General features: G+C 38.4%; 4 protein-coding genes across 7 annotated transcripts; 2 read left to right on the top strand and 2 right to left on the bottom strand.

Moving 5' to 3' along the window:
- On the top strand, positions 1-2,946 carry LOC132114247 (beta-crystallin A1-like). The gene is made up of 6 exons (XM_059522356.1): positions 1-249; positions 603-683; positions 916-1,034; positions 1,133-1,274; positions 2,297-2,439; positions 2,520-2,946. Exons 1-6 carry the CDS (start codon positions 25-27, stop codon positions 2,665-2,667), a joined length of 858 nt encoding a protein of 285 aa, XP_059378339.1. The 5' UTR covers positions 1-24; the 3' UTR covers positions 2,668-2,946.
- A 786-nt stretch (positions 2,947-3,732) lies between these two features.
- LOC132113784 (uncharacterized) lies at positions 3,733-9,279 on the bottom strand. Its single transcript, XM_059521774.1, has 5 exons — positions 9,058-9,279; positions 8,688-8,775; positions 7,440-8,602; positions 5,056-6,556; positions 3,733-4,440 (listed from the first exon to the last, which is right to left on the bottom strand). Exons 2-5 carry the CDS (start codon positions 8,773-8,775, stop codon positions 4,067-4,069), a joined length of 3,126 nt encoding a protein of 1,041 aa, XP_059377757.1. The 5' UTR covers positions 9,058-9,279; the 3' UTR covers positions 3,733-4,066.
- Positions 9,280-10,491: 1,212 nt separating this feature from the next.
- Positions 10,492-21,605, top strand: LOC132113793 (transmembrane protein 33-like). Of its 2 annotated transcripts, XR_009425209.1 has the most exons (9): positions 10,492-10,668; positions 11,333-11,412; positions 13,538-13,632; positions 14,528-14,715; positions 14,825-14,892; positions 14,983-15,116; positions 20,368-20,451; positions 20,695-21,072; positions 21,134-21,605. XR_009425209.1 is itself a non-coding variant. In XM_059521794.1 (8 exons), exons 2-8 carry the CDS (start codon positions 11,359-11,361, stop codon positions 20,822-20,824), a joined length of 753 nt encoding a protein of 250 aa, XP_059377777.1. In that variant the 5' UTR covers positions 10,492-10,668; positions 11,333-11,358; the 3' UTR covers positions 20,825-21,605. The 2 variants fall into 2 exon arrangements, 1 of the variants encoding a protein (XP_059377777.1); XM_059521794.1 differs by having other exon boundaries at positions 20,695-21,605.
- Positions 21,606-22,574: 969 nt separating this feature from the next.
- LOC132113785 (cyclin-A2-like) lies at positions 22,575-26,867 on the bottom strand. Of its 3 annotated transcripts, XR_009425205.1 has the most exons (10): positions 26,612-26,863; positions 26,259-26,500; positions 24,385-24,622; positions 24,178-24,284; positions 23,857-24,080; positions 23,566-23,770; positions 23,369-23,482; positions 23,055-23,188; positions 22,793-22,963; positions 22,575-22,752 (listed from the first exon to the last, which is right to left on the bottom strand). XR_009425205.1 is itself a non-coding variant. In XM_059521775.1 (9 exons), exons 2-9 carry the CDS (start codon positions 26,469-26,471, stop codon positions 22,912-22,914), a joined length of 1,287 nt encoding a protein of 428 aa, XP_059377758.1. In that variant the 5' UTR covers positions 26,472-26,500; positions 26,612-26,863; the 3' UTR covers positions 22,575-22,911. The 3 variants fall into 3 exon arrangements, 2 of the variants coding, with proteins under 2 accessions (XP_059377758.1, XP_059377759.1); XM_059521775.1 differs by having other exon boundaries at positions 22,575-22,963; XM_059521776.1 differs by lacking the exon at positions 23,369-23,482 and having other exon boundaries at positions 22,575-22,963; positions 26,612-26,867.
- Between the last annotated feature and the right edge of the window lie 112 nt (positions 26,868-26,979).

Consider the following 26,979-nt stretch of genomic DNA (forward strand, 5'->3'; position numbering starts at 1 on the left):
ACACTGCACTGCACTTGCCAGTGAATGTGCTCACAACACCCATGTGGCACTTCTATAGTATATGCTGAGCTGGCGACCCTGTGGTCTGTCCCGCGAGCCCACCAGAACGCGCTTCACGCTCCCCGCGCGCACAATAGCGGGTGCGCGCACGCGGCGGGCGGTATAAAACCGAAGCGCCAGGTTCTCTCAAAGCTCCACGCGAAACCGGCGTTAAGGCGCGTGCCACACTCGAGCTCAGTGACTAAAACGGTAAGATCCCAAATTACATCTCACGGAGCTCATGGCACAATTATACATTTATTATGGCCTACTTTACAAACATCATATGGCCACATTATGTGAGTGGTTTATGATTCATATAAATCTAACAGTTGTACTACATTTTATTATTAAAATAGCTACTTTAGTATATATCTATTATTATTTAAGTAACTTTTTCACATCTTTAACAATGATAAAGAACAGTTTACCTTGGTTTGTTTTGTTCATTACTAACATTTAAGTGTTATTTATTTAACTTAATTTCAAAATTTGCAACTAATATCACTGATATTTATTATGGTCTTTTATTTTTTTATTTTATTTAATTTTTATTTTTTTAGATAAAGATGTATAGGTTCAATCGATCCGCCATGATGATGCCCATGATGAACTATGGCATGGGGATTGCCCCTTTCTTCAAGGTAAAATGCCATTAAACACACACACACACACACACACACACGCACACACACAAATGTTATTAATGAAACAGATCAATAGAATATGGTTTCACCTTAATCTGGCATACAAACTACATTTTCATTTAAGTCATTATTTTTAAGGAACTTTTTCATGTATATCACAGGAAAACACTTTCAAAAATAAATAAAAAATCACACCACACACTTAACCTGTGTGCTTTTGCTGTGCTAGGTGACTGTATTTGAGCAGGAACACTTCCAGGGAAAATGTCAGGAATTCACTTCAGAATGCTGCAACATCCAGGAGTGTGGCTTCGACAACATCCGTTCTATTCGCGTTGAGAGTGGCGCGTGAGTTACAGAATGTGTGCTTCCATACAGTATGCTCTAGGGAGCTTTCAGCCAGTAATGTTTGCCCATGTTTTACTGGATGTTCTCTCTCTCAATAGCTGGGTGGGTTATGAGCACCACGACTTCCAGGGACAGCAGTTCATCCTGGAGAGAGGAGAGTATCCTCACTGGGATTCCTACAGTGGAAACCTGTCCTACCATGTGGAGAGACTCATGTCTTTTAGACCTGTTTACTGTGCTGTGAGTTCTTCATTTCCTTTCATATACTAGAAATGGTAAAGGAATACAGTATTTTGTGCTGGCTAATATGTAATATTTATTCAACAAGTGAAGTCTCCATAACAAGATTTAAAATTAAAAAGCAAGTTGCATTGGAGTGGTCATGGGATCTCAACATAGCAGCCCTAATAGGTCAACAGTTGAGATTAGCTATATACTTTATATCATAGATAATATATGTAAAGGTAGATACCACATTTGACACTGTCTACATGTTCACCATCTCACAATAAAACTCAATGAGTTTTGTCAGTCAATGAGATACCACAACAGCAGCCTCTGGTTGTAAAAAATGCAGAGATTTAAATTCCTCAAAAAACTGCATAAACTTTCACAGGTAAAAATGTGGTGGTTTGTGTTTCTAATATATATTAACTCAGTATTACAGCTTTTAAATGTAATATTAGCGAACAATTGCATCTTGTTTTTTGGTAGTTTACCAAAATAATCTGCTGAAGTCTATTGCAGATAAAGATATTCATAAAGAGTTGCAGACATACAGGCAACCTGTTCTCGATTGTTCACAGACTGGATGTGACCATTCCAATATGGCGGACAGCTTATGTATAGCAGCCCATAAAAATATAGACATCTACCTAAACATATATATGGTATATATTGCTTTATGAATGCATACTGTATGTATTCAGGTAACATTGGATATTCTTAATGGATAGTATACTGGTAGATATTTTGTGTATGTGTTTTATCTTTCAGTTAATATGTCTATTTAGCTTTATTTTTATTTCAGTACTATAATTAGTAATTTTGGTATTTTAACTTATTTTATTTCATTTAGTTGCAGAGGCAACATTTCAAGTTTTTCATTTAGTTTTTTTATCTTTATTTTACATATTCTTCTATTTCAGCTTTAATTTAATTAACAGAAATGTTTTAAATAGTTTTATTTAACAACAACAGCACTGATATAATCTCTTGAATATGTGGATATTCAGGGTTAATCTCTCTCGCTCTCCCCTCAGTCCCACCAGAGCAGTCGCATGACCATCTTCGAGAGGGAGAACTTCCTGGGGCGCAGTGTGGAGCTGTGTGATGACTACCCCTCTCTGCAGGCCATGGGATGGTGTGGTCCTGAAGTGGGCTCCATGCATGTGCAGTGTGGCGCGTGAGTCTCTTCTCTGTATTTTAATGTTCTCCTATTGGCACAGAAGTACCTAACACTCGTTTCGCCATCTATGTGTGTAGTTTTGTGTGTTACGAGTTCCCAGGATACAGGGGAAAGCAGTACATCATGGAGTGTGAAAGGCACAGCGGAGACTTTCAGCACTGGAGAAACTGGGGTTCCCACAGCCAGACCCCTCAGATCCAGTCCATCCGCAGAATCCAGCACTAAGAGCTCAGGCTCACCTCAGGCTCAGGGGACACTTCACTGATCACCCTGCCGCCCGACAAACACACTTTACACATACACACACTCACACAGTTTTTCCTAATGAGTGTCTTTTTGTTGCTAGGAACACACATGGCACACATACCATCATATTTTACATGAGGGTGCCAATCACATTTCTGACTATGACTAATGTCAGGTGCTTAACAACACCCTCCCGAGGTGCTCAACACAACTGATGCAAACCAAAGCTAAGTTAGGCCATATCCCCGGAGGGGGACTGGCTGAGAGCTCAGAACAAAAACATCAGACAAATAAATACTTAATAAATAAATTTGTGTTCACTTCAGTGACTCAGTTCTGTGCAGTTATTGTGTGTCAGGATGTGGGATACACAGAGTACATTCATTTCATTGGAACCAATCCATAATCCAATGTATTAAAAATAATGACATTTAATGACTAGTTTAAGATATATATTACACATGATTTTTTCCTTATATTCATAATAAATCACTGCTGATACTTCTAATTAAAGCAAATCTGATGAGTTTCTTATATGTTCATGTTGAAATCTGTGCAATTTTTGTGTGGTTATTGTTATAAGACAGTCAACAGAAATAGAGAAGCTGTGAATCTTTGTTGATTCAAAGTCAGCTTTACAGAAAATCACTGTTAATATTTTTTATATCTTCATTCCTTATCTACATTTATTTGAGTGATAATAAAGTTAATATTTTCAATCAATGCATCCAATCAAGCAGTTCAGATTTGCTATATAATATATATACCTTTATGTCAGTGTACAGGATGTACTTATACGTCCAACTGATAATATAGTTCACAAGTGACCAACCATTTTTAACCAGCATTTTTATAAACATTAACAAATCTTAATAAATGGTGTGAAACACATTGCTCATTGTTAGTGCATGTTATCTTATGCATTAACTCATTTTAGCAAATGAGACCTTATTGTAAAGTGTTACCCAAGATTATTTTTAGCGAGTTTTGCTATTTCCCTTTGAAAATGCAGATCCCCATATCTGAACACAAGAACAACCAAGGTTGGATCCATGTCTTTTAATTCTGAACATGGCTACAAAAGATGGCAAATGACAAGAAAACTCAGTGTGCATTAACAGCAGTCTCACTAATTATGATAAGACACGATTGTGACACAAATAAACAACTTTAACATTCAGAACTCAAATGTATAAAAATTTCTGATGCCTGAAACTGAAGCCACCAAAGTCGAAAGAGCAAATACTGCCAACGGTCACGCATGTGAACTCTTGGTTGAATTATACACAGGGAAAAGGTACTTTGAAAAGTATTTCAAATATGCACCAACACACATGAAGAACTCTGAAGCTAAACAGTAACAGAAATTACTACATGCTTAATTAGATCCTAAACTTATCACATCAATCTCATCGTCTTCATCACTGTCCTCCTCCTCGGTGCTGAGCACAATATCGGCAGTGATTGGCAGCACAGGGAAGGACTCAGACAAAGAACTAGATACCTCCACAACATCAACCTCCTCATCCTCTTCTGAACTGGCTACTGACCCTTGTGTGTTTCCGAGTTTCTCTAGAGGTATGGTGGGGACTAGTGCATGTGACACAAAAGGCATGTCTGTCGTGTTTTTAAGCATGAGGCCTTCTGTGCTGCATCTTTGCAAAGGAGAATCATTGAGAGAGTCAGCGGTCTCAAATCTTCCATTGCTGTAGCTGTCCTCCATCAGCCTCTCTCCTTTAGACATGGTGCCATCTGTGAATGAATATTAATTACAACAGAGAAGTATTAATAAAAGCTGATCGTAATTTTCATGTTACTGCTAATAACAAATAAATGACCAATATCTAATTGTTAGTCTGTTAAATCTATACTTTCTTGTCTAAATTCGAAAATCAGTTATTTAAATAGTCAGGGTTGTCACAGTTAACTAAAGCTTAAGATTTTGGTTAATCAAAATATAGCTGAAATAAAAGATATATATTAGATGAAAAACTTAAGCAACATCTTGAAATAAAACAAGCTTAAGTACTAAAATAAATAAAGGTAAAACTGAAATAAAGATACACAAATTTACAAAAGGTACACAGAAAAATGTATTTTAATTGAAAAATGAAAAAAGTGTAAATTATAAATACTATAACTGTATATAAATATTAAAATAACACTGCTACAAGGCATCAAACTTTTCTATATTAAAAGTTGGATGTAAAGATTACAAAAGTTGTTTTTATCTTTTAAAGGTGTTTTAAGTGAACACTAGATGGCAGCAAAGGTAATCTACATGTAAAATATATGGAAATAAGCATTACCAATTAAATATCCAAATCTCTAATACTGGCAAAGAATTGAATTATTTTGAGCTCTTACCATCAGCTGATGGCAGATTCTGCTGAAGAAGAATGTTCTTCTGAATGGCAGCCTCCTTCATCCTCCCACTTGTTTCCTCATCTTTTTGGTTTATTCTGCTATTATTGTGCCCCTCATCCCTGATTCTAGCATTCTTCTCTTTATTCTCAGTCATTTTCACCTCAGCTCCACGTACTTGTGCATTTGTCAAGCTCTCCTTTACTTTCTGTTTTTCCAGAGTCCACATTCTGTTATCTTCTCCTTTTTGCTCTTCCTCTCTTTTCTGCTGATTTCCCAAGATCTTTTTCATTATCTCAAAAGCAGAAAGAGCTGGACGGGACCCAGTGGATTTATTCTTTGTGTCTGATTGCTTGGGTCGTGAACTCTCTGTAATGCACTGCACCTTTAACGTACTTCCTTCTAGAAGAGATTTAGTTGTGTCTCTTTTAGGACGTCCCACTTGTTTCTGTTTAACAAGACTGGACTCGGTGTGAGCATGCAACTCTGAAGATTTTGACCGATCCAAAGTCTTCTGTAATATCTTTGTTGTTTGTGTGGCATTCTTCACATTGTGGCCACTAGCTGGGTTTATGACTTTCCTTAATGCACTCGTAACACTGCAGCTCGAGTCAGCTGTGCTGCCGGTGCACTTTTCTTCACTATGCAGCCTGCTAGTTTTCTTTCTCTTTTTTGGTAGCAAAGCCTCTACCCTCATCTTCTCTAATTGTTCTTTTTCCCGTTTTTTCTTCCGTTTGGCTAGAAGCTCGTCTCTCCTAGGCAATTCTTCAATAACATCCAGCTTCCTCTTCCTACTCTGGCTTCTGGTCATCCTGCCATATTTCAGCCTCTGTTCACTGTGCTGTCCTGTTGATTTCTCCATTTCCACACCTGACACCTGACAAAAACATGATGGCTTCTGTGGTCTACGGGCAGATGATCCTCGTGGTCTGTTCTTGGATAATGAGGCTTTTGATCCCTGTGTTGTTGTGGTCATAGAAGTGGCATGTGCATTTGATGTGTGTGTGTGGACTGTGTAATTCTGTGAGGACTGTCCACAGGTCTGGGTTCCATCTGTTATGTTGGGCACCATCCCATCTTGAATGTCTGAATCGCATACACTAACATGTTGTTCAAACGTTCTCAGAAAACTATCAAGTATGTCAGACAGCTCACCTTCAGACTGTGGCTGGGTTATACCTAGATCCGTAAGCTTAACTGAGGACTGTGTTCTTGGATGATCCATGTTGGAATCTACAGTAGCAGTAGTTGTTATTCCATTTTGATTGTTGGGAATAAATGGGAGCTGCGCAATGACGTCATCTATAAGCCAGTCCATTGGCTGAGCGAGGCCGCTCTGATTGGCTGCTGGGAGAGCTGCGGTGTGCATCAGGGATGGAGCAGAAGGGTTCATGGTTTTTTGATCAGGGGGTGAAATTCCACTGAAATTTTGGGAAACATCTGGTTCGGGCAAGGGATGTTTGCGGGGGCGACCTCTTCGCCCTCTTCGAGGTGGAGCTGTTTTCTACAGAAGAAGAGAGTGTTGTAATTCAGAGAACAGAGTAACTGCTTAGTTGCATTTATAATTTGAAGGGGTCATATCAACTAGTTAATATTTTTTTATTTAACATTTAAGTATGAATATGAATATGAAGTTTTTTTTGGCTCATCAAGGCTGCATTTTTTTTTTTAAACTACAGTGAAATATTATTTATTATTGATTTATTTAAAATAACTGTTTTCCATTTTATTATATTATCAAATATTAATTTATTCCTATGATGCCAAAGCTGAATTTCTAACAGCCTTTACTTCAGTCTTTAGTGTCACAAGATCCTTCAGAAATCATTTGGTGCTCATGTAACATGTCTCATTATTATCAATGCTGAAAACAATTGTGCTGCTTAATATTTTTGTGAAAACCATAAACATGGTTTTTACTGATTATTTAAAAGTTCAAAAGAAGAGCATTTATTAATATAAATCTTTTGTAACATTATAAATGTCCTTTTTGTTCAATTTAATCCATTCTTGGTGGACTTGCTGACACCAAACTTATAAATGGTAGTGTATTTTTTATATTTTAAATATTTCTTTGTCCTGTACGTGTCATGCATCAGTGCATTCATTTTTCTGACATTGCAGAAGTTCAGAACAAGACCTTTTAGTATCACTTAATGGACTTTTCCATTTTGAGAGGATGTATTCCAAGTTAAAGTATGTTTTGATGTTTTATCCAAAGCAACACTTCTTAAGCTCATTTTCCAAAAAAAAAAGATCATGGAAAATTAGATCGCTCATGATATGACCCATTTAAATCATCATTTAAACACAAGTAAAATAACAAAAAACTTTTATTTTTATTTAATGTCACACCTCCTCATCTGAAGATGTCGTGAGACACCTACCTGTTGCACTGGTTCTACCAATCTGCCTCTGCTCCCTGTCTGTCTCTGCCTGGGTCTCCCCCTTGATGAAGACCTGCCTCTCTCTCCTTCCTCTTTCGTCGCTCCTCTGCCTTGTCGTCTCCGTTTAAGCCTCTCATGATTCTTGAACATTTGTCTGGTGTCTAGCATCCTGCCAGTTCTACCCCCACCTTGCCCCATCCAGGCCGACCTTGCCACTCGTCCACACCTATTCATGTTTTGCTCTCTTTTACAAATACTCAACCCTTCTCCCTTCAGAGCAAATCCTCCGCGTGCCCCGGCCCTCCGCACCCTCGCCGCCCTTCCTTCAGTTTTGATGTCCCCTCTCATTCCTCTCTGACTCTGATCCCTCTGTACTGCACCCTGTGCAATGTTGGTGTCAAGAAAGTAATTGATATAACCTGGGATATTGTTCTCAAACCGTGCAAATGCTTCTAAAACACACTCCTCACCCTCTGAAACACGCCCCAAAGGTGGCAGGCCTTCATTGGACAATGTCTCCACATTTGTACTTTGAGAAGGGTAAGGGTGAGGTGGCAGTGGGGTTGGAGGCTGTTGGAATGAAGCTGAAGGGGGACATTCGTAGACCTGGGGCAAGCAGGCCGGTCCACTCGCTGTGGGATATATAGCGGTTTCAGGGACCACATCCATGACTTGAAAGGAAGGCATGTTCTCTGGATTAACCTGGACGTTTTGTAGTGTGGCCAGGGTGATATCAGAGCCATCCGTGTACGTGCAGAGCCCCTGATCGGTCCTCCATGATGACGTGCCAATCAAGTGAACACTTTCAATGGTCTCTTTGGGGTTTTGACGTTCAGAAGGGACCGTCTCAGTTTGACACTCTCTCTCCGCCACCTCTTTCACGCACTCCGTCTGTGTGTTTCGCTCAGTTGCCGGCCTCTTTGCTACTTGCTGAGGTATGTCGATGCCTAGTTTGCAGGCTGCCGATAGGACTTCCTCTTTGTCCTCGTTCAGCTGACCTGAGTACAGCAGACTGACCAGACTGAGCAGCGTACAGGCCTCCACAGCTTGGACTTCAATCAGCCTCCTCTGTCCACTCCGGGGGGATGGCATGGCTGACAGAGCGCCACAGAGCCAAGGACTGAAGGCAGACAACACACAGCTGTGCACAGGCACAGACACATCTAGGGGAGGAGAAAGTACAGTAAACATAATGGAAGATGGAGAAAGACTGATTAATGAGCAGAGGATGGACATTCTATGTCAAACCTCGGGTCTGCAGCACAATGTCACAGAACTCTGCCCTGCTCTGCTGTTTTTGGAGCTCTTTCAACAGAAGCGTCTCGAACGTCAACATCTGTGACAAACGATGACATACTCAGACATGCTCAGAAACAAATGTAAAGCATTGTAAAATGTGAAAAGCTCTAAAAAAATGTAATGCTGCCGTTTTTCCGTGCGGCTGTGCAGACAACAGACACCTGTTAAGGGTCGGGACCGTGCACGCGGATCTTCATGCACTCGCATGGAAATTATAAATATATAATTGTGTTTTAAATCAACAACAAAATCGTGCCATGCTCGACACTGAAACCAGTCCAGTCAAAACAGTCTTAGCGAATAAAAACTAACTTCTGACCTTTTGTCGTTATGACATGAGAAAATTCAATGAAGGCTGTCGTTTATCCAATTTTGTCTCTCCTGTTTGTGTCGAAATCACTGGATTGTAAGTATGGTCGCACGTGCATCGCTACAAACTCGTGGAGCTCTACAGGTTTGCGCAAATTACCGCGCAGCACTGACTCGAGCATTTCCACAGTGACTGTCTGACTGTGTCTGATTGTCCGAGTATGTGGGAAAGCGACATACTCTTTCATTAATGTCAGCACGTGATTTTTTTTTTTTTTGCGTCCGTGTGAGAGTGTGAGAGTGTCAACATTTTTAAATGCGGCAAACCCTTTTTAAAATGTCTTAAAGAAAATGTTAAGAGGCGCTTGAACGTGTTCTGAGTGGCTGCTATGTGGATGTTTACAGTGCTTGTGATGAAAGAGAGGACAGTTCTGGGCACGTATTCAAAAAACTTTATCTTACCTCTAAGAGTTCTCTTAAATAGCAGTAAAAGTTTTTCTCTTAAAACCTATTCACAAAGCTGCTGAGACAAACTTTAAATAAACAAGGAATAGAGAGAAGTCTTAAGCTAAGGTTAAGTGCGGGGTTACTAACTATGCCCACAGTGATTGGCTGATAGTCTCTGTCAGAGATTTATTCATATCAATATTTTAAAGTAAATATAAATGTTTAAAAATAAAATTGTTGCCACATTCAAATAAAGATTTTAAAATGCAGGCTAAGTGTAGTTAATTTAACAATATGTGTTCAGCTAATTGTCATCCTTTTACACGTATGCTTCTCATAATTAGTGAATATGCATTTGAACAGCCTTTTAATTAACAGTAGAATAATCATTGCCGATAGTAAAACATGCAAACGTAAAAGAAAACCAAACTGGATGCAAGAACAGCTGTTACGTCTTGTTACGAAAACAAGGATATAATCAAAGGAAAATTTAGAGCTGAGATAACTTTCAACACCGAAGGTGATACCTTTATAAAATCTCACTATCGTCAAATATTTCTAAAATGTTTACGTTCCGAGGCAGATTGCTGGCAACAGCCATTTTAGGATAGTTTGTGGCTTGGTGTTAGTGATTTAGGAGTCCTCTTCACAAACGTTTCACAGATTTAGGAGCTAGTTTTACCGCTAAAATGCTTTGTGAAATACATTTAGATTAAAAAAAAAATTAGGAATCCTTTTTTTAAGATGTTCTCCTAAATCGGCGAGTAAAGAGCTACTTTTAGCCTTAAAAAATGTTTTGTGAATACGGGCCCTGATCATGATTATTATTTATATATGTATCTGTTTAATTTATTATGGATAATATGTGAAATATTATTGAGGCAGATTATCTGAAATAATGAAACCGCAAAAAACAACACACTGACAATTGAAAACCATAGCGCGCCAATAAAATTGTTTTAGCAAATCACGTGGGCCGAGACATCGCGAGATTTCGGAAATTCACACAGAGGTCGCGAGGTCGACTCAGCTGACCAACTTCTCGTGCGTTATAACCTATGGTTATAACCACAGTCTACGGTTATTACGGAGTGAAGCGCGTGCGCCTTAAGCTGGGAAAATAACGCCAATTCTTACCTTCTCACGAAACGTGATACTCAACAATATATCGCAGGTATTAATACATTACATATGACATTGATGGTAATGTAAATATGCGCAGAAGTTGCGGGTATTTCAGGGCTGTCAGTGGATGCTGTCAGTGGCTGTGTGAAGAGTTAGCTTGTCGGCTACATGGTTAGCTCCTCTGGGTAGTAACGTAACGTTACTGGAGAGTGTTCTAGATTATCCCGATTTAATTCCTCTGCAATTAATAGGCGACGCTTCACAGGTGTGACATACAGTAATATATTTGCAAATCTGTAATTGTTGCCGGTTGATTTTCATATGTCATGACTAGATAGTCAGGATTTACGTTGAAAACTGTAGTTCTGCTTTGAATGGACATTATGAATGTATTTCTACTGATTTGTAGTAGTACCTTGGTGAAACAATACAAGTTTTTTTTTCTCAACAAATTGTTGTTAGAAAGCTTCATGTTTAGATAAGCATAATTAATAAGCATAGAGCTAGTAAGAGCTAATGTGCTTGTGTTTTGCCCACCCCCACACCTGGTAAACTACAAAATCACTAACTGCTTAAGAACGGTTTCAGGGTTTAAAAAGACTAACTGAAGTCACTTTGTCCCTTTCCTCGACCCTAGAGTTAATAATAAGCCCGTTTGCATGTATATGTGTTGTGTATGTTCTGCGTGCAAGCTTATTTTTATTTCTCTCAAGAAATAGAGCCTGGGAATATTTGAAAGATGGCAGACACAGAGCAAAGGAGTCCACCTCCTCAGCCTCAGACTGGACCTATGGTAAGTGCCATGACCTTTTAGGTTTGATAAGCTTCTTTTAAGTGCTAAACAATGACCTAATGATGTATGTTTCCTGAGAACCAAATTTTTTTTTGGTGAATTTGTTTTTGTTCTTTTTATGCCATTGCATTGTTTGGAGCATAAGAAACAAATGGAGAATTTTTTTTTGAAGATTATTATTATTGTTATTATTGTAATTCTATGTCCTTTGTAGAGGACACCAGGACTAAGTTATTCAAAATAAATAAATATATTTACATTTATGCATTTTATCAAAAGTGACTTACTTTTCAGGCTATAATTTTTTTTTTACCAGTATGTATACATGATATACATGAAATATACATGAAAAGGCATGTATATATATATTTCAACAAAATTAATTTAAGACAAATTATAAATGAAAAGGTGTCCTTTTATTATTGCTTGGGCAAAGTTCTGCACACTGATCAAAAAGTAAATCACAAACAACATTGCAAATAAAAATGCATGAGAAATACTTGTTTTCTTGATTTCCCTGTGATATCACTATAAATGGAGGTGCCATTCCTACTGGCAAATGGAATCTTTCGCTGCAACCGATTTGAATTGTCACATTAGGGTTGGGCAATTTTGCAAAAAAGTAAAATCTCAAATTTTCTCAATGTTTGACTGATTCTCTATTTTTTTTTAAAGATTTGAATTTAGTCACCTTGAAAATGTAACTACATGATTCAAGTTACTTTTTCTTTAATAACCCTCTAGTTCTAATTCTATTCCAAGTGCAACACACATGAAGTTGTCAACATGATTTAAATGTTAAACAAATCACTTGTTTAATATCTTTGCAGAAAAGATGCAAAAACTGCATGTACAAACTTGTCTTTGACATATTATGTGTTAAGAAATAATAGGAGAAAATTATTTTAGAAAATCTCAAAAGTCAAGGTAATTCAAATTCATAATGACTAGTGAATTTAAAGGTAAAGGTTAACGCGCCCCCCGCTCTGCATATGTTATATGTTTCTCTTATCACTTCAGACATTTGTTCTATTTGACTATAAGTGCCCTGTGAAGTGGACATCACCGGATATTCACCATGATTATTCCAGTTCGAAGCAAGCGTGTATTCCATTCAAAGGGTATTAAAGTGTGCAAGATGAGAATTTAAATTGTCTTTATTTACAGAGGTATGTTATGTCACACTTCTCTAGTAAGTTTCATCTGTGTGTGTGAAGACGCTGCAGGCTGCAGCACAGCGGAAATCTGTGAATTAATGTACCAAAGTGAAGTAAACTTCAACGGATTTACCCTGCTCAGGTTGTAGGAAGCAGTGAACCCTGTGTAGGGATCATGTCAATCGGAACACAGTTCATTCACGTAGCTCTCTTCTAACGAGCTGGTTATCTAAATCAGGTGTGTAAGATAAGAGAAACATGCCAAATATGCAGAACGGTGGGGGGGGGGGCTGGAGTTGAAAACCGCTGATTTATGGTACGTCACAGAGCACATCACACACGAGCGGATAATCACATGCGCTGACTTGCGGTTGGATCGTTCTTTTCTCTTTACTCTTTTCACTGGCACATTGTCAAAGTGACAAAGTAATTCTAACATTTGGTAATATTTTGGTAACATTTGGTAATTGTCCTGGTGTCCTCTACAGAAGATTGTACCTTGAAAATTATACCTTGGTCATATTCTGATTTGAAACCCCATAACATTTTTCTGAGATGTTTATGACAAACAATTTGAAAATTAGCCAAATTGTAATAATTATAAAACACAATATTTACCTAAGTTTAATAATTCTGTCAATATCAGTCATATTTAAAGACTCAGCACAAGGAGTGTTTATGATCAAACCTTCAAACATTTGTTATCTCCGAAAATAACTCAAACTTAATGTGGCATGCATGGTCTCAGAGAAATTCACTAAAATATAATGTCACAAAAGTCTATGGTTGTGTCCCAGGATGTATATATAATATATGTGTGTTTGTGTGTGTGTGTGTGTGTGTGTGTGTGTATGTGTATAGTTTTTTTTTATCTTTTATGTAATTTTTATGTTTTGGAGCTTTTTAAATCTTTTTATTTCAGAATGTTCGTTATAACCTTTACTCATGATCATATTAATGTATTGCAGCAATTCCTCTTGAATAATAAGCTGGAAACGGCTATGTGGCTGTCACGGCTGTTCACCGTCTACTGCTCCATAATGTTCATTCTGCCACTGCTTGGGTGAGTCATGTTCTTTTACAAGGCACGTTCACAAGTTTTTTTACCATCCTGTTTTGTTCAAAAACTGGGTGCCACTTTTGTGTTAAGGTTGGTTGGCACTTTGGTTTCCATTTGCCAAAAATTGGCACTATGCAAAAAAAAAAAAACTAGGGATGCTCCGATCAATCGGCCGATTATCACATTTTATGACTCGATCAGTAGTCCCTACACTTGGCCAATCTCACGAATCGATCGCAATGTGATGACATCAACGCATGACAACATACGTGATGCGGGCAAAAATTATTTGAAGCCACAGTCATGTCATCACCCGGTGTGGAAATTCTATGACGTTTCGAGAAAACAATAAAAAATTTGCTATTTGTTGTGTACGTCATCCCCCTGGAGCTGCTTCAATGTAACTGTTGGATATTTTTCTTACAAAAATAAAGTAAAACGCAGCCTAATTTTTATTTTTGGGTGAACTAAAAATGAATGTTTAAAATGGATTTTATCTGGCATGATTCAAAAGACGTCTCAATTTCAGGTGAACTTTGAGTCTCAAATTTCATAAGTTCTCATGAATTTCATATTTGAACACAAAAGATGTAACAATTTGCCTTTCCAAAACACATCTCTATGTTGAAACCTTTCATGCACATTCGTTACCTTAATTGAGAAAAAAGTCACAACAATCAAGAAGAAAGTTTAACCAGTATTTCAAGCAATTAGAAAATTCAGTGTGGGTCAGATTGACGCCAGCACATTAGAAGTTAACGATAGTGTAGTTGTGGCATCACATTAGTATGATGAGGACTATTTAGGGTAGTAAGGAAGGACATGTCCATACTCACAGATTTTTATTTTTTTAAGTGAATGATTGGAAGAAGAATAATTGATTTTTTTTCTTGTCCAGGCCTCAAGCAGCTAATAACTTCTATCAGAGAGCATTGCTGGCAAACGCCTTGACCAGCGCTCTGCGTTTGCACCAGAGACTTCCTCACTTTCAGCTGAGCAGAGCCTTCCTGGCCCAGGCCTTACAGGAGGACAGCTGCCACTATCTCCTCTACTCCCTCATCCTAGTCAACTCCTACCCTATCACAAGTATCCTTTCTCAAAGACCCCTTCATTTAGAAAAATCTTGGGGGGCGGGGGTATTTTGTTGTGTTATGGCATTATATTGTCTTTATGCAGCCTTGACTTTTGTTCTCAGTGAGCATTTTTCCAGTGTTTCTCTTCTCACTTCTCCACGCCACCACCTACACTAAAAAAGTACTTGATGTAAGTCTCTGTCCTTCTCATTTATATCGCTCAGATGTGTATTTGCCATAATTCCATCCTCAATTTTGTCTCTGTTTCATCTGCTTTCAGACCATTGGTCCAGACAGTCTTATGTTTGTGAGGAACTTTTTGAACAAGCTCACAGCCAATCAGCAGAACATCCTAAAGTTTGTTGCTTGCAATGAGATCTTCTTGATGCCAGCTACAGTCTTCTTGCTCTTCAGGTCAGAACTGACGTTCAGCTGTTTTGTCCAGTGTAAAATCTTTTTTTCAACCCTGTAAATCCTGAAATATGAAACAATAGTAGGGATGTAACAATGCACCTTGAGGCGGTTGAACACGGATACAAATATGTGACGATTCAAGTCAGCTGAGATGTTAAAGGAGCTGTATGTAGGATTGACACCGAGTGTTTGAACTAGGTATTGCAGTCCAAATTCTAAATGTTGGAGCGGGTTTTACATCCGGCCCCTCCTCAACTTAAACCAGACAACACATCTGTAATATGGTTTCTTACATGTGAAAAAAAAAACAGGGTTTGGCTAATGTATGTTTCTGTTGATGGATGCACATTCTGGCTTCCCAGTACATTACAACAACAGCAATGAGAGAACAAGAAAAAAAAAAAAAAAAGGGAAAAAAAACATGGACAAACCATTCACTCTTGATCAATGCGAATGCCCTTATGCTGGAATACGAGCAGACATTCTGAACCTGGGTGCTGATAGCGCGCATACAGGTGAGACCTGAACAGCACACATTGATATGTGTTTAAACAAAAAATGCTTTTCCAGTTTTAAACATTTAAGAGCCAGACGATGTGAGCAGTTAGAAGATATATGTGTGCGTTCATCCAAAGCATGCAATTCTGCATCTCAGAACAAGCGCAAATATTAAGCTTTGTCTAAAGTATTGTGTTTGAATGGACAAATTCACACAAAAATTTTGTCAAAATGCCAGTCTTGATAAGTATCCTATAGCACAGTGCACTGATACAGTACGTTATTCAAGCTATTCAATCAGCTGAACGTACTGTATCAAACATCAGCAACAAAGAAATCACTCACTGCTCTTGATTGAATAGCTTTTGTACCTTTAAAAAAGATTAACCTTTAATTTTTTTTTTAATTTCTGTACCTTAAAAGTAATGATAGACTAAACTAAAAAAAATCCATGAAAATCAGTTTATTTTATTTGTATCTTTACTATATTGTATTTATTTGTGCTGTTGCTTGTAGTTAGAATATTCTTATTTTCTTTATTTTTATATGAAAGTATAGTGACCGAATTGTACAGAAACTATGACCCTAAAACCGTGATACAAACCAAACCGTGAAAAAGTTGCACTGTTCCACCCCTAGTGTTGACGTAATTGTAGAATTCAAATGGATTCGATACGTTTTGTGGTCTGCACAGCCTCACGCATGATCCGAACTGTGATATCCTGTCTCTGGACCGAAGCAGTCTGTCTGTACTGCTGCGATTCACATCACACAAAGACTTCATTTGGCCAATGAGAAAGCATATTTAGGCCCAATCCAAATTCTATTTTATACCCCTTCCCCTTCCCCCTCTCTCGAATAGGCAAAATTTGAGAAAATGGTTTAGCGATTTCTAATTAATAGGGGGATTAGCCCCCATCAATATCTACGACAGTTATCGCCCTGATCAGACATATGCCGTGGCACTATCATGCAATCTGTAATGACATGACGTTAGCAAATATTTGCGATTATTTTTTTTTTTTTTACATTTCTTTGAGTAAAATGACCATTAATATGAACTCACAATTGAATGTAACATAAAACAAATGATTACTTTTCATTTAAATCTTTATTTATGCCAAAAAAAGCTTACATTTATGTGTCTTTTTGTTCGCTGTAGCAGCCATGTTTCCGAGATAATTCATACCCCTTCTTTGAAGTGTGGTCCCAAAAAATCTTCGTTTGAAGGGCTATCTGGCCCTTACCCTTTCCCCTCCAACCAAAAGAGAATCGAGACACCCCTACCCCTTCACGTGAACGTGCGAAATGGAGGGGTAGGGGAAAGGGGTAGAATTGGGATTGGGCCTTACACTGTCTTAATCGTTTCCTATCCCCTATATAGTGCACTACGTGCCATTCAGCATACAGAAAATACTACATCTGTGAACAAGTGACCGATTTCAGCTTCAGCGTCTTTTTATAGTGTGGGGGGCGGGACACTTCAGATTCTAGAGAGCATTTGATTGGACAGAAAATCTGATGAGAAACTGAAGTGCAGGCTGATGTCATCAAAATCATTGATCTATATTGCTGTAAGTGAGAGACCGTAAGTTTTGAATGCTTATCTTCAAATTTTGTCATCGTTTTGGAGCACACTAGCTTATAGATACACTTAAGGCTAAAATATTCATACTAAAAGCCAAAAAACTATCATTTTAATTTCATGGGGCCTTTAAGCGCAGCACTGCTTTGTTTACACTGGTAACCAGGGCAACGCTGTTCCATAAGCAAACAGCAAGAAGCGCTGTTTCCGGGTCCAAGCCTCAACTCGCTTCACTTGAGAATACGACCTCAGCAGCCGTTTATGAGCACTGTTTATTCATATTAATAATTTAAGCTAAACGCTTTCAAACTTACGGTATACACTACAGTCTCCATGCTCACAGCGTACCAAACACAAATAATTTTTATATATTTGTTTTTATATTTATATTTTCATTGTCTGGCTATCTGGGACTTCGGTATGGAGTTAAAGGTTAAGATTATAACTTTTTCCCTAGTATTCTATCACATTTTGAGTTTATATTAGCACCTTTTGTTGTTTTATAGTGGTAACTGATAGAGCGTTTGGACACGGAGGCGCTGCTATGTGACGTTAGGCTTAACAAGCGGATTTTAAATGGAAAGAGCACAGGCAAAGTCTTTAGTTTGTTTATATAAAGACATTTGTTTTATTTGTATTCTTTATTTATTTGATTTGGGGCTTGTTTATTTAGTTTTATTATTTTACATATTTCAGTTGCACAAAGAAGTGTTATAAAGTAATACAATTGACACCTTTTCATTTATAATTTGTCTTCGATCTCATTTTGTTTAGATAAAAGTGAAAAGAATCATATCATGAAATCAGTTTTGTGCATCATATTTCATTGTGAGCTGATTGATTTGTTACATCCTTAAAGGGTTAGTTCACCGAAACATCTAGTTCAGCCAAAAATCTAAAACCGCAAACTAAAGGTATTTTAGTTTTACAATATAACTGTATAAAAAACTGCAACAAATAAGTCTAGGAATATAAAAAATGATATATTAATCAGATAATCTCTTTACAACAAAACAAGTAAAAAACAAGCAACCGTCTAGGCATAATTATTATTATTAATAGAGACGTATTATTATTACTACATAGAGACATAGCTAAATCTACTGTAGGCTACAACAGTAGCTTAATATATTGTCAATTTACTCACGTTAAACCGAACATTTATTTTGATGGGTTGCCATGAAGATCTTTGAGTGTCTGTGTTTATGATATGACCGTTTTCTCAAATGAAACGGTAAATTCTCATGAAGTGACTGTTTATGCATTCGTGTCCTCATATAGTGACACACGGCAGAGACTTCAAAACAACGAGCTCCCACGCATCTGCGCCCGTCACTCACAGAGATGTAGAATTTGCAGGAGTAATATTTAAATAGTATTTGGCAGTTTAATATTCACAGACACTAGTATATATTCGGCTACAGTCTGGAGCCCTGCGTTTAGACTAACATGGAAGCGACTGAACGCAGCTGCGGGTAACGAATATACTCGGGAGTCAGTAACTTACTACCGGTACTACAGAGACGCCGGTATCATCACATTTTAAAATTTTCAGCACCGACTTGGTAGTGAAGTGGCAGTACTTGTGGCATCACTAGTCGCCGTTTTACTGTCTGGTTGGTCCAGTCTGAAATACTGCTAAACAGCGGACATACTGCTAACCACTGATCGATAATATAGAAGTGGCTTCACTGTCTGTTGGCAGTTTAGAACGCGATGAGCGATCCAGTCATATATAGATCAGTGCTGCTAACACGTTTTCATTTCTTCTTCACTGATTTAAACAGGCAACACAGCACAACTTCCTGTGTTTGCAATGCATTCTGAGCACTGAAGAAGAACCGTGCAGCGGTTAGTCAAAGCTAGCGGTTATAACTAGGTGTTGTTTAAGAAAATGGTATCGGATCCGTATATGGGTTCCTGTTCAGCCGATGCCAGAAATTTTTGTGGTATCTGTGATATTTCCGATACTAGTATCGGAATCGGAACAACTGTAGTCATTAATGGCATAATTTTCATTTTTCTGTGAACTAACCCATTAAATAATAAAATTAAAGACAAAAGAATACCCAATACGTGTATAGTTTTGAATGGGGAAAAATGCAAAACTCAAAAGCCCCACGGCTGCAGTTGCCGTTAGAAGTCCCAGTTGTTATAGAAACAATCAGCATCTTTGAGACATGCGCTCAAGACTGCGAATGCGCAATGGCTGGTCGAGCCTGAAAAATACGCTTTTTTAACATTTATTTGCGTAAAAAAAACAAAACACATTTGATACAGTTGTTGTCAGATTTCATTGTTGATTTCAAATATGAAATTTAATCTTAAGCATTTCAAAGAGATAGGAGTTGCACTGGCATGCCCGAGAAGCGTTTCAAAGATGGCCTCCAAGTGACATGACTTGCCTTAAAGGGACTTTGATAATAGTCAGAAAAATATAGTAAAATCTAAAAAGAAAATAAAAACCTTTGCTTGTTATATCAGGCTTTTATGGTTCATATATAGTATGATAAAGGAAAATATGGAGCTCATACACAAGTAGGAAAAGCACCCCAGTTTTACTGTAGTGATGTAAATCAAAAAAGATCTTTGTGATAGTGTATCAGCCTTCTAACATAAAATGCATAAAAATATCACTTGTCAATCTCCCTTAGTCTTAGTGATATTATATTTAAATGCTTAGTTTTCTGATCAAAGCTCTGTACTTTTGATTGTTAGGACAAATCTATAATTCAATACAATACAATGATGATTGAGGGATGTACAAATAAACTTTCCTCAAAATCCTGATTTTTCACATTTGTTATTCACATTTTAACATGGATAGTTAGGTAAACCTAAACCACTTTCATCCAGTAAGTGTTCATCTGGAAATAATACTAATATAAAATATGTTTAACTTCATAAAAATCATTAAAGATTTCAAAGAAAACAAAAAAAAACGTTTGATTGTTGCTAAAAAGAATAATCAAATGACAGAAATAGTAGTTGAGTAGGGATTTTAAGCAAAATTCTAATAATTTAGCCGTAGAAATTTATGTATCAAATATGATACAGTAGGCTTTATAGGGTTAATAAAGTAGTAGTTTGGTGCTGGTAAAAAGCATGATTAAAGCCATGCTATGTTTCTTGTATTAAGATGACGATGTGTGCTTTTGTGATTCGCAGTGGTCAGGGCAGCTTGCTTCAGCCATTCATCTACTACAGGTTTCTCACTCTGCGCTATTCCTCAAGACGTAACCCATACTGTCGGTAAGAATCTTGTATCTTATGTACACACTGAGTAGTGTTATATGTACATGTGCACACTTTACCCAAAATATGGGGATCTGCATGTTGTTCTCATTTCCATGACAAATGAATTATTGGAGACCATTAGAAGCTCAGCAGTTTGTAAATGTATACTATAATTATATATTGTGTGTGTGTGTATGACCTGAGCCCAGTATCATTGTTCACAGTCTTACTGTGATGTTTGTGTTTTTGTCCTGTCAGGACTCTGTTCACGGAACTGAGGATTTTACTGGAGCATTTTGTGATGAAGCCCAGCTGTCCGGCCTTCTTCAGGAGGATGTGCCTCAACAGCATTGCCTTTATTAGCCGCCTTGCTCCCACCGGTGTCTAACATACACAAACTACTACACACAGTTCACAGATTGGGACAGTTTCAAGATTGACTTACAAACAAGATGGCCAGTTCTGATAACTCAGAGGTGGAGGTCCTCTTCTGCATGGAGGACTGCGCTGCGTATGTTTGGAGAGACTATCAATCTGACAGACTACATCCAAAAACAAAACAGCAAGATGATGTATCTCTGTGGACAGTTGTCCGCTAAGGGGGTAGAACCGTTTATAGGTCATTAGAGCTTTTATGTTCATGTTGATTTTCAGGGGGTAGAGAGGAGCCCTTGAGATGTTTGATCTTAACTGCTAGGGTAAATAGATAGAGCTCTTACTAGCTTGTCTTTCTAATGAAATCATACCATACTGAGAAATCAAATATCAGCTGTCGGTAGGCTTGTTTGATTCCATTTTTTTTTAATGTTCTTGCCAAGATTTTTTTTTTTTTTTTTATTGTTGTACTGGATTACCTTGAAAATCTTAATGTACCTTGCTCTGAGCCTTTCCCAGTAGTTGACAATGATCTGAATGCCATGAGTTCAGGACTTTTCATATATAACTTGATGCCTTTTTCATGTGAACAGATGATTTAGGTTTTGTCAAATATTCGGTGATTCTCATTGATTACATAGAAGGCAAAGAACAGTTGAGTATAGGGCTCTATGTGATTTATGTTCAGGGCATGTTGTAACTGAATTTCAGAGTATTTCAATTATTTGCTTGTCCCTATATTTATTGCCTCGGTTTAGAACTATGGTCTGTGTAAATTAATAAAATGTGTTAAAACTGTATCTACCACTTATGGTCTTAGATTTTAAAGCTCTTAACAGTTTTGCTGAACGTAGAACCGATATGTTGCACTAATAATTTAAAATACTAAGACGTAAGTGATTTTAAATGGATTTTTTTTCTCCTATACCAAATGTTAATGTTCTGGCAATAGTTAAGATGTTACTATAATTTATTTTGCTCAATTTCGACAATAAGATATGGTTAATTAGCAGGGATACAAACGCATGAAGTTTCTAGAAAAAGAGGTTTCCTCTGGGATAAATGATCAAGTGCCCATTAAACAGGTCCACAGAACCTCTTGAAATTTGATACAGCGGTTGTGTCCCATAATATAGTACGTTTTGACCGGTTCATAGCACATAACCATGCGATAGCGGACTAGTGGAAGATTGCCGCTTAATGAATTTGCTTAAGTTTTAATTAAATGTTTAATGTACTACATGAAATCCACACTTAGATCATGCTGTATTAAAATCATAACTTACATGTGCATTGCCATTTGTGGCAGCAATTGTTTTCTGCAATACTATGACTTTACAAGAGAAAAGATGGAAAGAGAAAACCGTAATAACTCTTAATTCTGTAGTTATCCCCTCACCAGTGCTTACAGTAAACAACTGCCAGGATAAGTAACCACTTTTTAACAACGCACCATTTACATTATGAAGCCAAGTTTAATTTGACCACGAGAACAACCTTGCATAGTACTCATTTAGTCCCCAATTTAAAAGTTTGTTTAAATCCAGCCAGCATTTAAGTGACTGTAGGGGAGGACCACTTGCCCATTTTTGATCTGAACAAAGTTGACCTAAGAAGCAATGATAAAGCACCTCATTTCAATAAATGAAGCAAGAGTGATTAAATGCAAGTGTCCATCTTGTAACTTTATGCAGACCATATAACTCCAGTTTATCTCCTCCCACCTCAACCAAACAATAGAAATATGACATGAACAGAGTAAATTAAAGGCCAGCAGCACTTTTATTAAGATATAAAAGGGGTCACTTAACAGTGTAAAAGAGGATAAAGTGCATTGCTGGAGTTTTTCATGAAAATGGACACTGAAAATGTTAAAACAATGCTTGATTACCTACTGTACAAATATCTGTATCAAGCATAAAACAAAAAAAGGGCTCAATCCTGAAGGACTGAAAAAAATAAAAATTCACCAAGATCTCACCATTCCCCCAAAATTGAGGCTATGGCTTCAGTTATTGGAGTAATGGAAATAAAGCATCAAAAGGTGTGTGCACAATTCCCATGGAGGTATGGAACAAATGAACAATATTGATGGGCTGGTTAGTTCAGCATCAGCTTCTCTGGAGGCTCAATGAGAGAGACTTCATGGTACCTGGAGGGAAAGAGGAAAGAGAGAGAGAAACAAAAAAAAAAGTTAGCCATTGCCAACAACGCCGTTGAGCGTGTAGAGCAAGTGAACTTACTTTGAGCCCTTGTATTTCTCCCTAACTGCCTGCTGTGTGTGCTGAGCAGCACCGAGGTAGGTCTGATGTAGATCCTGAATGCACGGCATAAGATCCTCCAGAGTGTAGCCAGTCATCTCAACAAATGCCTTTGACTGCAAGAGAGAGCGTTATGAGGAAAGAGCAAGAGTGAACCCTATCAAACACCAATTTGATGCTGAAAACATGGACCATTCCTGGGCTACCTGTTAGTTGGCCATTCTAATTATGACAGCATAATGTTCAAATAACGGGCAGCACCCTTGTTTTTGCACAAGTTGATCGTGCAAACTTACCCATGATCCTCCTGCAATTGTGTGGTTGGCCAGAATGAAAGCTGCAGCAGCAGTTTGAGATGGGAGGTACTTCAGGAATGGGTCACAATCGATCAAGCTCAGCTCACCAAGAAACTGGATTAAAAAAAACAGTGTTACAGTTTGTGATAACGAGGAAACACCACACAATGCAAAGGTCTTGCAGGAAACGTTCTCACCATTGATAAGCTCTCTACTTTGCTGCTCACAGGCTGGTGCAAGAAATACTGGGTGAGGAACTGATTGATTGTTGGAGCAGCAAGATCAAACGAGAGAACCGTCAGCACCAGATGCTCCATTCTCAACACTTGTTTTTTTGTGTAGGTGTCATCAGTGATGTAAACAAATTCTGCTACCTCCGGGGGGTAGATCTCCTCAAACTTCCTACAGTGAAGCAGAGACGTGTGAACATGCAGAACGAGGAGGGGTAAGGTTGTGCAGCCTGAGGCTCCAATGCAAAAGATACTCACGAAGCCAAGAGCATAGCAGCTGTGCCCACCAGCTGTAGTTTTCCTCTCAGGACAGACATGGAAGACAAGAAGCGATCAATGTAGTTCACGGCCAGGTAGAGGGTCTCATTCTGGAGCTTGTACTCCTCTCCCACCTCCACCAACCAGTCCACCAGAATGGCTCGCATGCTGTTTGTGATGTCGGGCTGTTTCTTCATGTAACCTGCTTTTGGTTTTGACTTGATCTGCATTTAAAAAAAAAAAGAGAGCCATGAAGTAGAGAACAAGCATCATTAAAAGAGGAGCTTAAAATTGAGAATTTAACACATTCAACATCCTCACCTCCATCTCCCGCAAGTGTGCGTGTATTTCTGCTGCATAATCCGAGACCTCATTGACATTTGTGGGCCTCTCCTCACTATCAATTATTGACATATCCATTGGAGAATCTAAATATTAAAGAGTCGTACAATGTTTATTTCATGTTTTCTATAAAGTGCAATGGAAGACAACATGGGCATTGCATTTAACTCAAGTAGTTTCGCTTACCAAAACTGGCCTCCACTGGCAGATCGATAGTGGCGAGGGGCTGTCTTAGGCGGGTCACAGTGGGATTTAGTGTGAGAGGGGAGCAAGCCATGGTTGCTCTTTGGGTACACTGTTTCTTGGAGCATGCACCATCAGGCTCATCCACATGGATCTGAAAAGCAGGTGGCCTGGTGTAGGGCTTCTCTCCAAAACTGCCATGTTCTTCAGATTTGCATGCAGTTATTTGGGGCCCAGAGACCTGAAACAGAAAACTGGATTAGAGTGCTGGGGAAAACAGTCCTATACACTATAGGTAATTACAGACCCTTTTTGCAGTATCTTCCTTATGTAACCGGTCAATTTGACCCATTTCAACTTTGAGTGGTCAGAAATACTGGTTAGGTTTTTGTTTAATTGAAATTGACTAATTTAAAAAGTCACAACTACATGCAAAGTATCTCTCAAACACTCTTTGATGTGGAATAAGCATACAAATGTATAATACAATTCTCATGTCTGAGTCAGTTTGACGCTTTAAGGCAGCAGCACTGACCTGAAATAGGTTTTTTTTTTTTTTTTTTAAAGTTAAGCACCTATACTCAGAGTAGTTACATGTATGCTTCCATCACATGCGTTATCTGAAGAAACTTGTGCATGTTTATTTCACTGGGAATTTAACCCACAATCTTGCCGTGTCCTGAGAACCGTCTGAGCTTCAGGAAAGCACACAAGTGCTTTGTAACATGTTCGCTTAAAGGGATACTCCAACCCAAAATGAAAGTGGTCATTAATAACAAAAACGCTCTTCTGTATCAGTGGCGCTGCACAGATGCACCGTTTTTGTTCAGATCAAAGCGTAAATACACATTACCTGTATGTATACGACATACTTGAGTCACGGCTGACACAGAAGAGCAAAAGCTGCTTGCGTTCAGCAGATGTGATGAGGTGATGTGGAGATGAATTGTCGACTAAAGTCATTGTTTTCTTCGCATACAAAAAAGTACACTTGTCATTTCGTAACCTTGAAAGGGTGTTTTACTTTGCAGTATATGGGATAGTCACAAGCCTCCCAGTTTTAATCCAAAATATCTTATATTGTCTTTTAAAGACAAATTAAGCTTTTACGGGTTTGGAACAACATGGGGGTAAGTGATGAATGACAACTTTCACTTTGGGGTGGAATAACATACACGCATATATATGTGTGTATGTGTACATTTTTGGTGCGAGCATTTTAAACCAGATCTTCATGGTGTGGTGAATCACGTTGAATTAAAATTGGTGTAAATTCAACCCCATTCCATAAAAACTGTACCATTTCAAACAAAAAGGTCAAAGGTTAACTCGTACTAGTAGATCTGCACCTGTTGTCATATTAAAGGGACAGCTGGCCAGAAAGGGAAATGTACCAAAACTTCATGAATTCTCATATAGAACCAAATGCTAGGCAGAATGACAGCCTCATGTCACAAACTTTTAGCAATACATCAACTCGTTTTCGGTGAACTACCCCTTTAACCAACCAACCCGGTTTACTGTGCTAGCAGTGAATGGGTTGTAAAATGGCGGTCTCCTCATTGCGAGGGAATGTGTGCGCCCGCATTTAACACTGCATTTCATCTTAACTTGTGGCGCCATAACGTTCAATGCAGTTTGACCCTGTGGGGAACGAGATTTATATTTATACTCGTGATTCAAAGTGACAAGCCTGTGAGCACTTCGACTGGTTTAACTAAAGCAACGTCCAGTTCATCTAATCAGTATTATTAATTAGTCATTTTAAAAGCAAAACACACTGATTATTAAAACCAAATTCTTATTCGTGCTACAGTTGAGCTGGTGTAATCGGTCTGTAACAGGAGCACATGTTGATGTCCGTGTGCGGCTCTGACCTGTTTAGCGGCGCGCAGTACAGGCGGTCTGCGCTGATTGTTCTCCAGCGCGCCCAGGACGGTCCTGTTGCCTGGTTTAGGGTTGACATTCTCCCGATTTTCAATTCTGTTCTTTGCTGCGCCTCGTAGTCGTGAAAGCATGTTTTCTTGATTGTGAATATCTGCTCCGGGATCCTGAACCGCGCTTCTTTGCGTTTGACCGAGAGACGACATCCTTAACAGCAGCAGATCAGCTCAAGTCTCTGCAAGACGGATCGATTAAAGCATTTAAACACCAGGTTTTGAGGTTGTAACACCTTTGATCAAACACCACACACGTGAATAACGAATAAAGCGTGGATAAGCAGACTAACCAGGGAAACTGGTAGAAATGAGCTGTTGAGATCCGGACAAAAACACAATATAAACAGTCGCCAGCGGCGTCTTACAAAACCGAGATTCAAAAACAAATCATACAACACTGTTCTACAGAAATCGCGCCATGGCGGTGTACAGAAACCCTCAACACGGCACGCAGAGTTCACAAAAGATGCTTCTATGAAGTCGAGCTGCGCCTTTTTGCTTTTTTTGTTTATTGCAGCTGCCTGATTTGATATTGTGGTGCTGTCTCAGTTCAAGTAGCCCGCGACTATTGAAACGGGCCAATCAGAATGCAGCAAACCCAAACGTCATTGATTATACGGAAGCCTGGAAAGTACAAACTGCGATTCGGCTTTTATCA

This window comes from Carassius carassius, chromosome 33 (genome assembly GCF_963082965.1).
Source record: "Carassius carassius chromosome 33, fCarCar2.1, whole genome shotgun sequence".
NCBI classification, from domain to species: domain Eukaryota; kingdom Metazoa; phylum Chordata; class Actinopteri; order Cypriniformes; family Cyprinidae; genus Carassius; species Carassius carassius.

Excerpts from the sequence above, each read along its gene's own strand:
- LOC132114247 (XM_059522356.1), top strand. The coding sequence starts at position 25 with ATGTGCTCACAACACCCATGTGGCACTTCTATAGTATATGCTGAGCTG. Across the intron at positions 684-915 it reads GGATTGCCCCTTTCTTCAAG|GTGACTGTATTTGAGCAGGA; the intron begins GTAAAATGCCAT and ends TTGCTGTGCTAG. Across the intron at positions 1,275-2,296 it reads TTAGACCTGTTTACTGTGCT|TCCCACCAGAGCAGTCGCAT; the intron begins GTGAGTTCTTCA and ends CTCTCCCCTCAG.
- LOC132113784 (XM_059521774.1), bottom strand. The coding sequence starts at position 8,775 with ATGTTGACGTTCGAGACGCTTCTGTTGAAAGAGCTCCAAAAACAGCAG. Across the intron at positions 8,603-8,687 it reads CATTGTGCTGCAGACCCGAG|ATGTGTCTGTGCCTGTGCAC; the intron begins GTTTGACATAGA and ends CTCCTCCCCTAG. Across the intron at positions 6,557-7,439 it reads TGGTAGAACCAGTGCAACAG|AAAACAGCTCCACCTCGAAG; the intron begins GTAGGTGTCTCA and ends CTTCTTCTGTAG.
- LOC132113793 (XM_059521794.1), top strand. The coding sequence starts at position 11,359 with ATGGCAGACACAGAGCAAAGGAGTCCACCTCCTCAGCCTCAGACTGGA. Across the intron at positions 13,633-14,527 it reads TTCATTCTGCCACTGCTTGG|GCCTCAAGCAGCTAATAACT; the intron begins GTGAGTCATGTT and ends TTTCTTGTCCAG. Across the intron at positions 14,893-14,982 it reads ACACTAAAAAAGTACTTGAT|ACCATTGGTCCAGACAGTCT; the intron begins GTAAGTCTCTGT and ends ATCTGCTTTCAG.
- LOC132113785 (XM_059521775.1), bottom strand. The coding sequence starts at position 26,471 with ATGTCGTCTCTCGGTCAAACGCAAAGAAGCGCGGTTCAGGATCCCGGA. Across the intron at positions 24,081-24,177 it reads CACACTTGCGGGAGATGGAG|ATCAAGTCAAAACCAAAAGC; the intron begins GTGAGGATGTTG and ends TTTTAAATGCAG. Across the intron at positions 23,771-23,856 it reads GCTGCTATGCTCTTGGCTTC|GAAGTTTGAGGAGATCTACC; the intron begins GTGAGTATCTTT and ends GCTTCACTGTAG.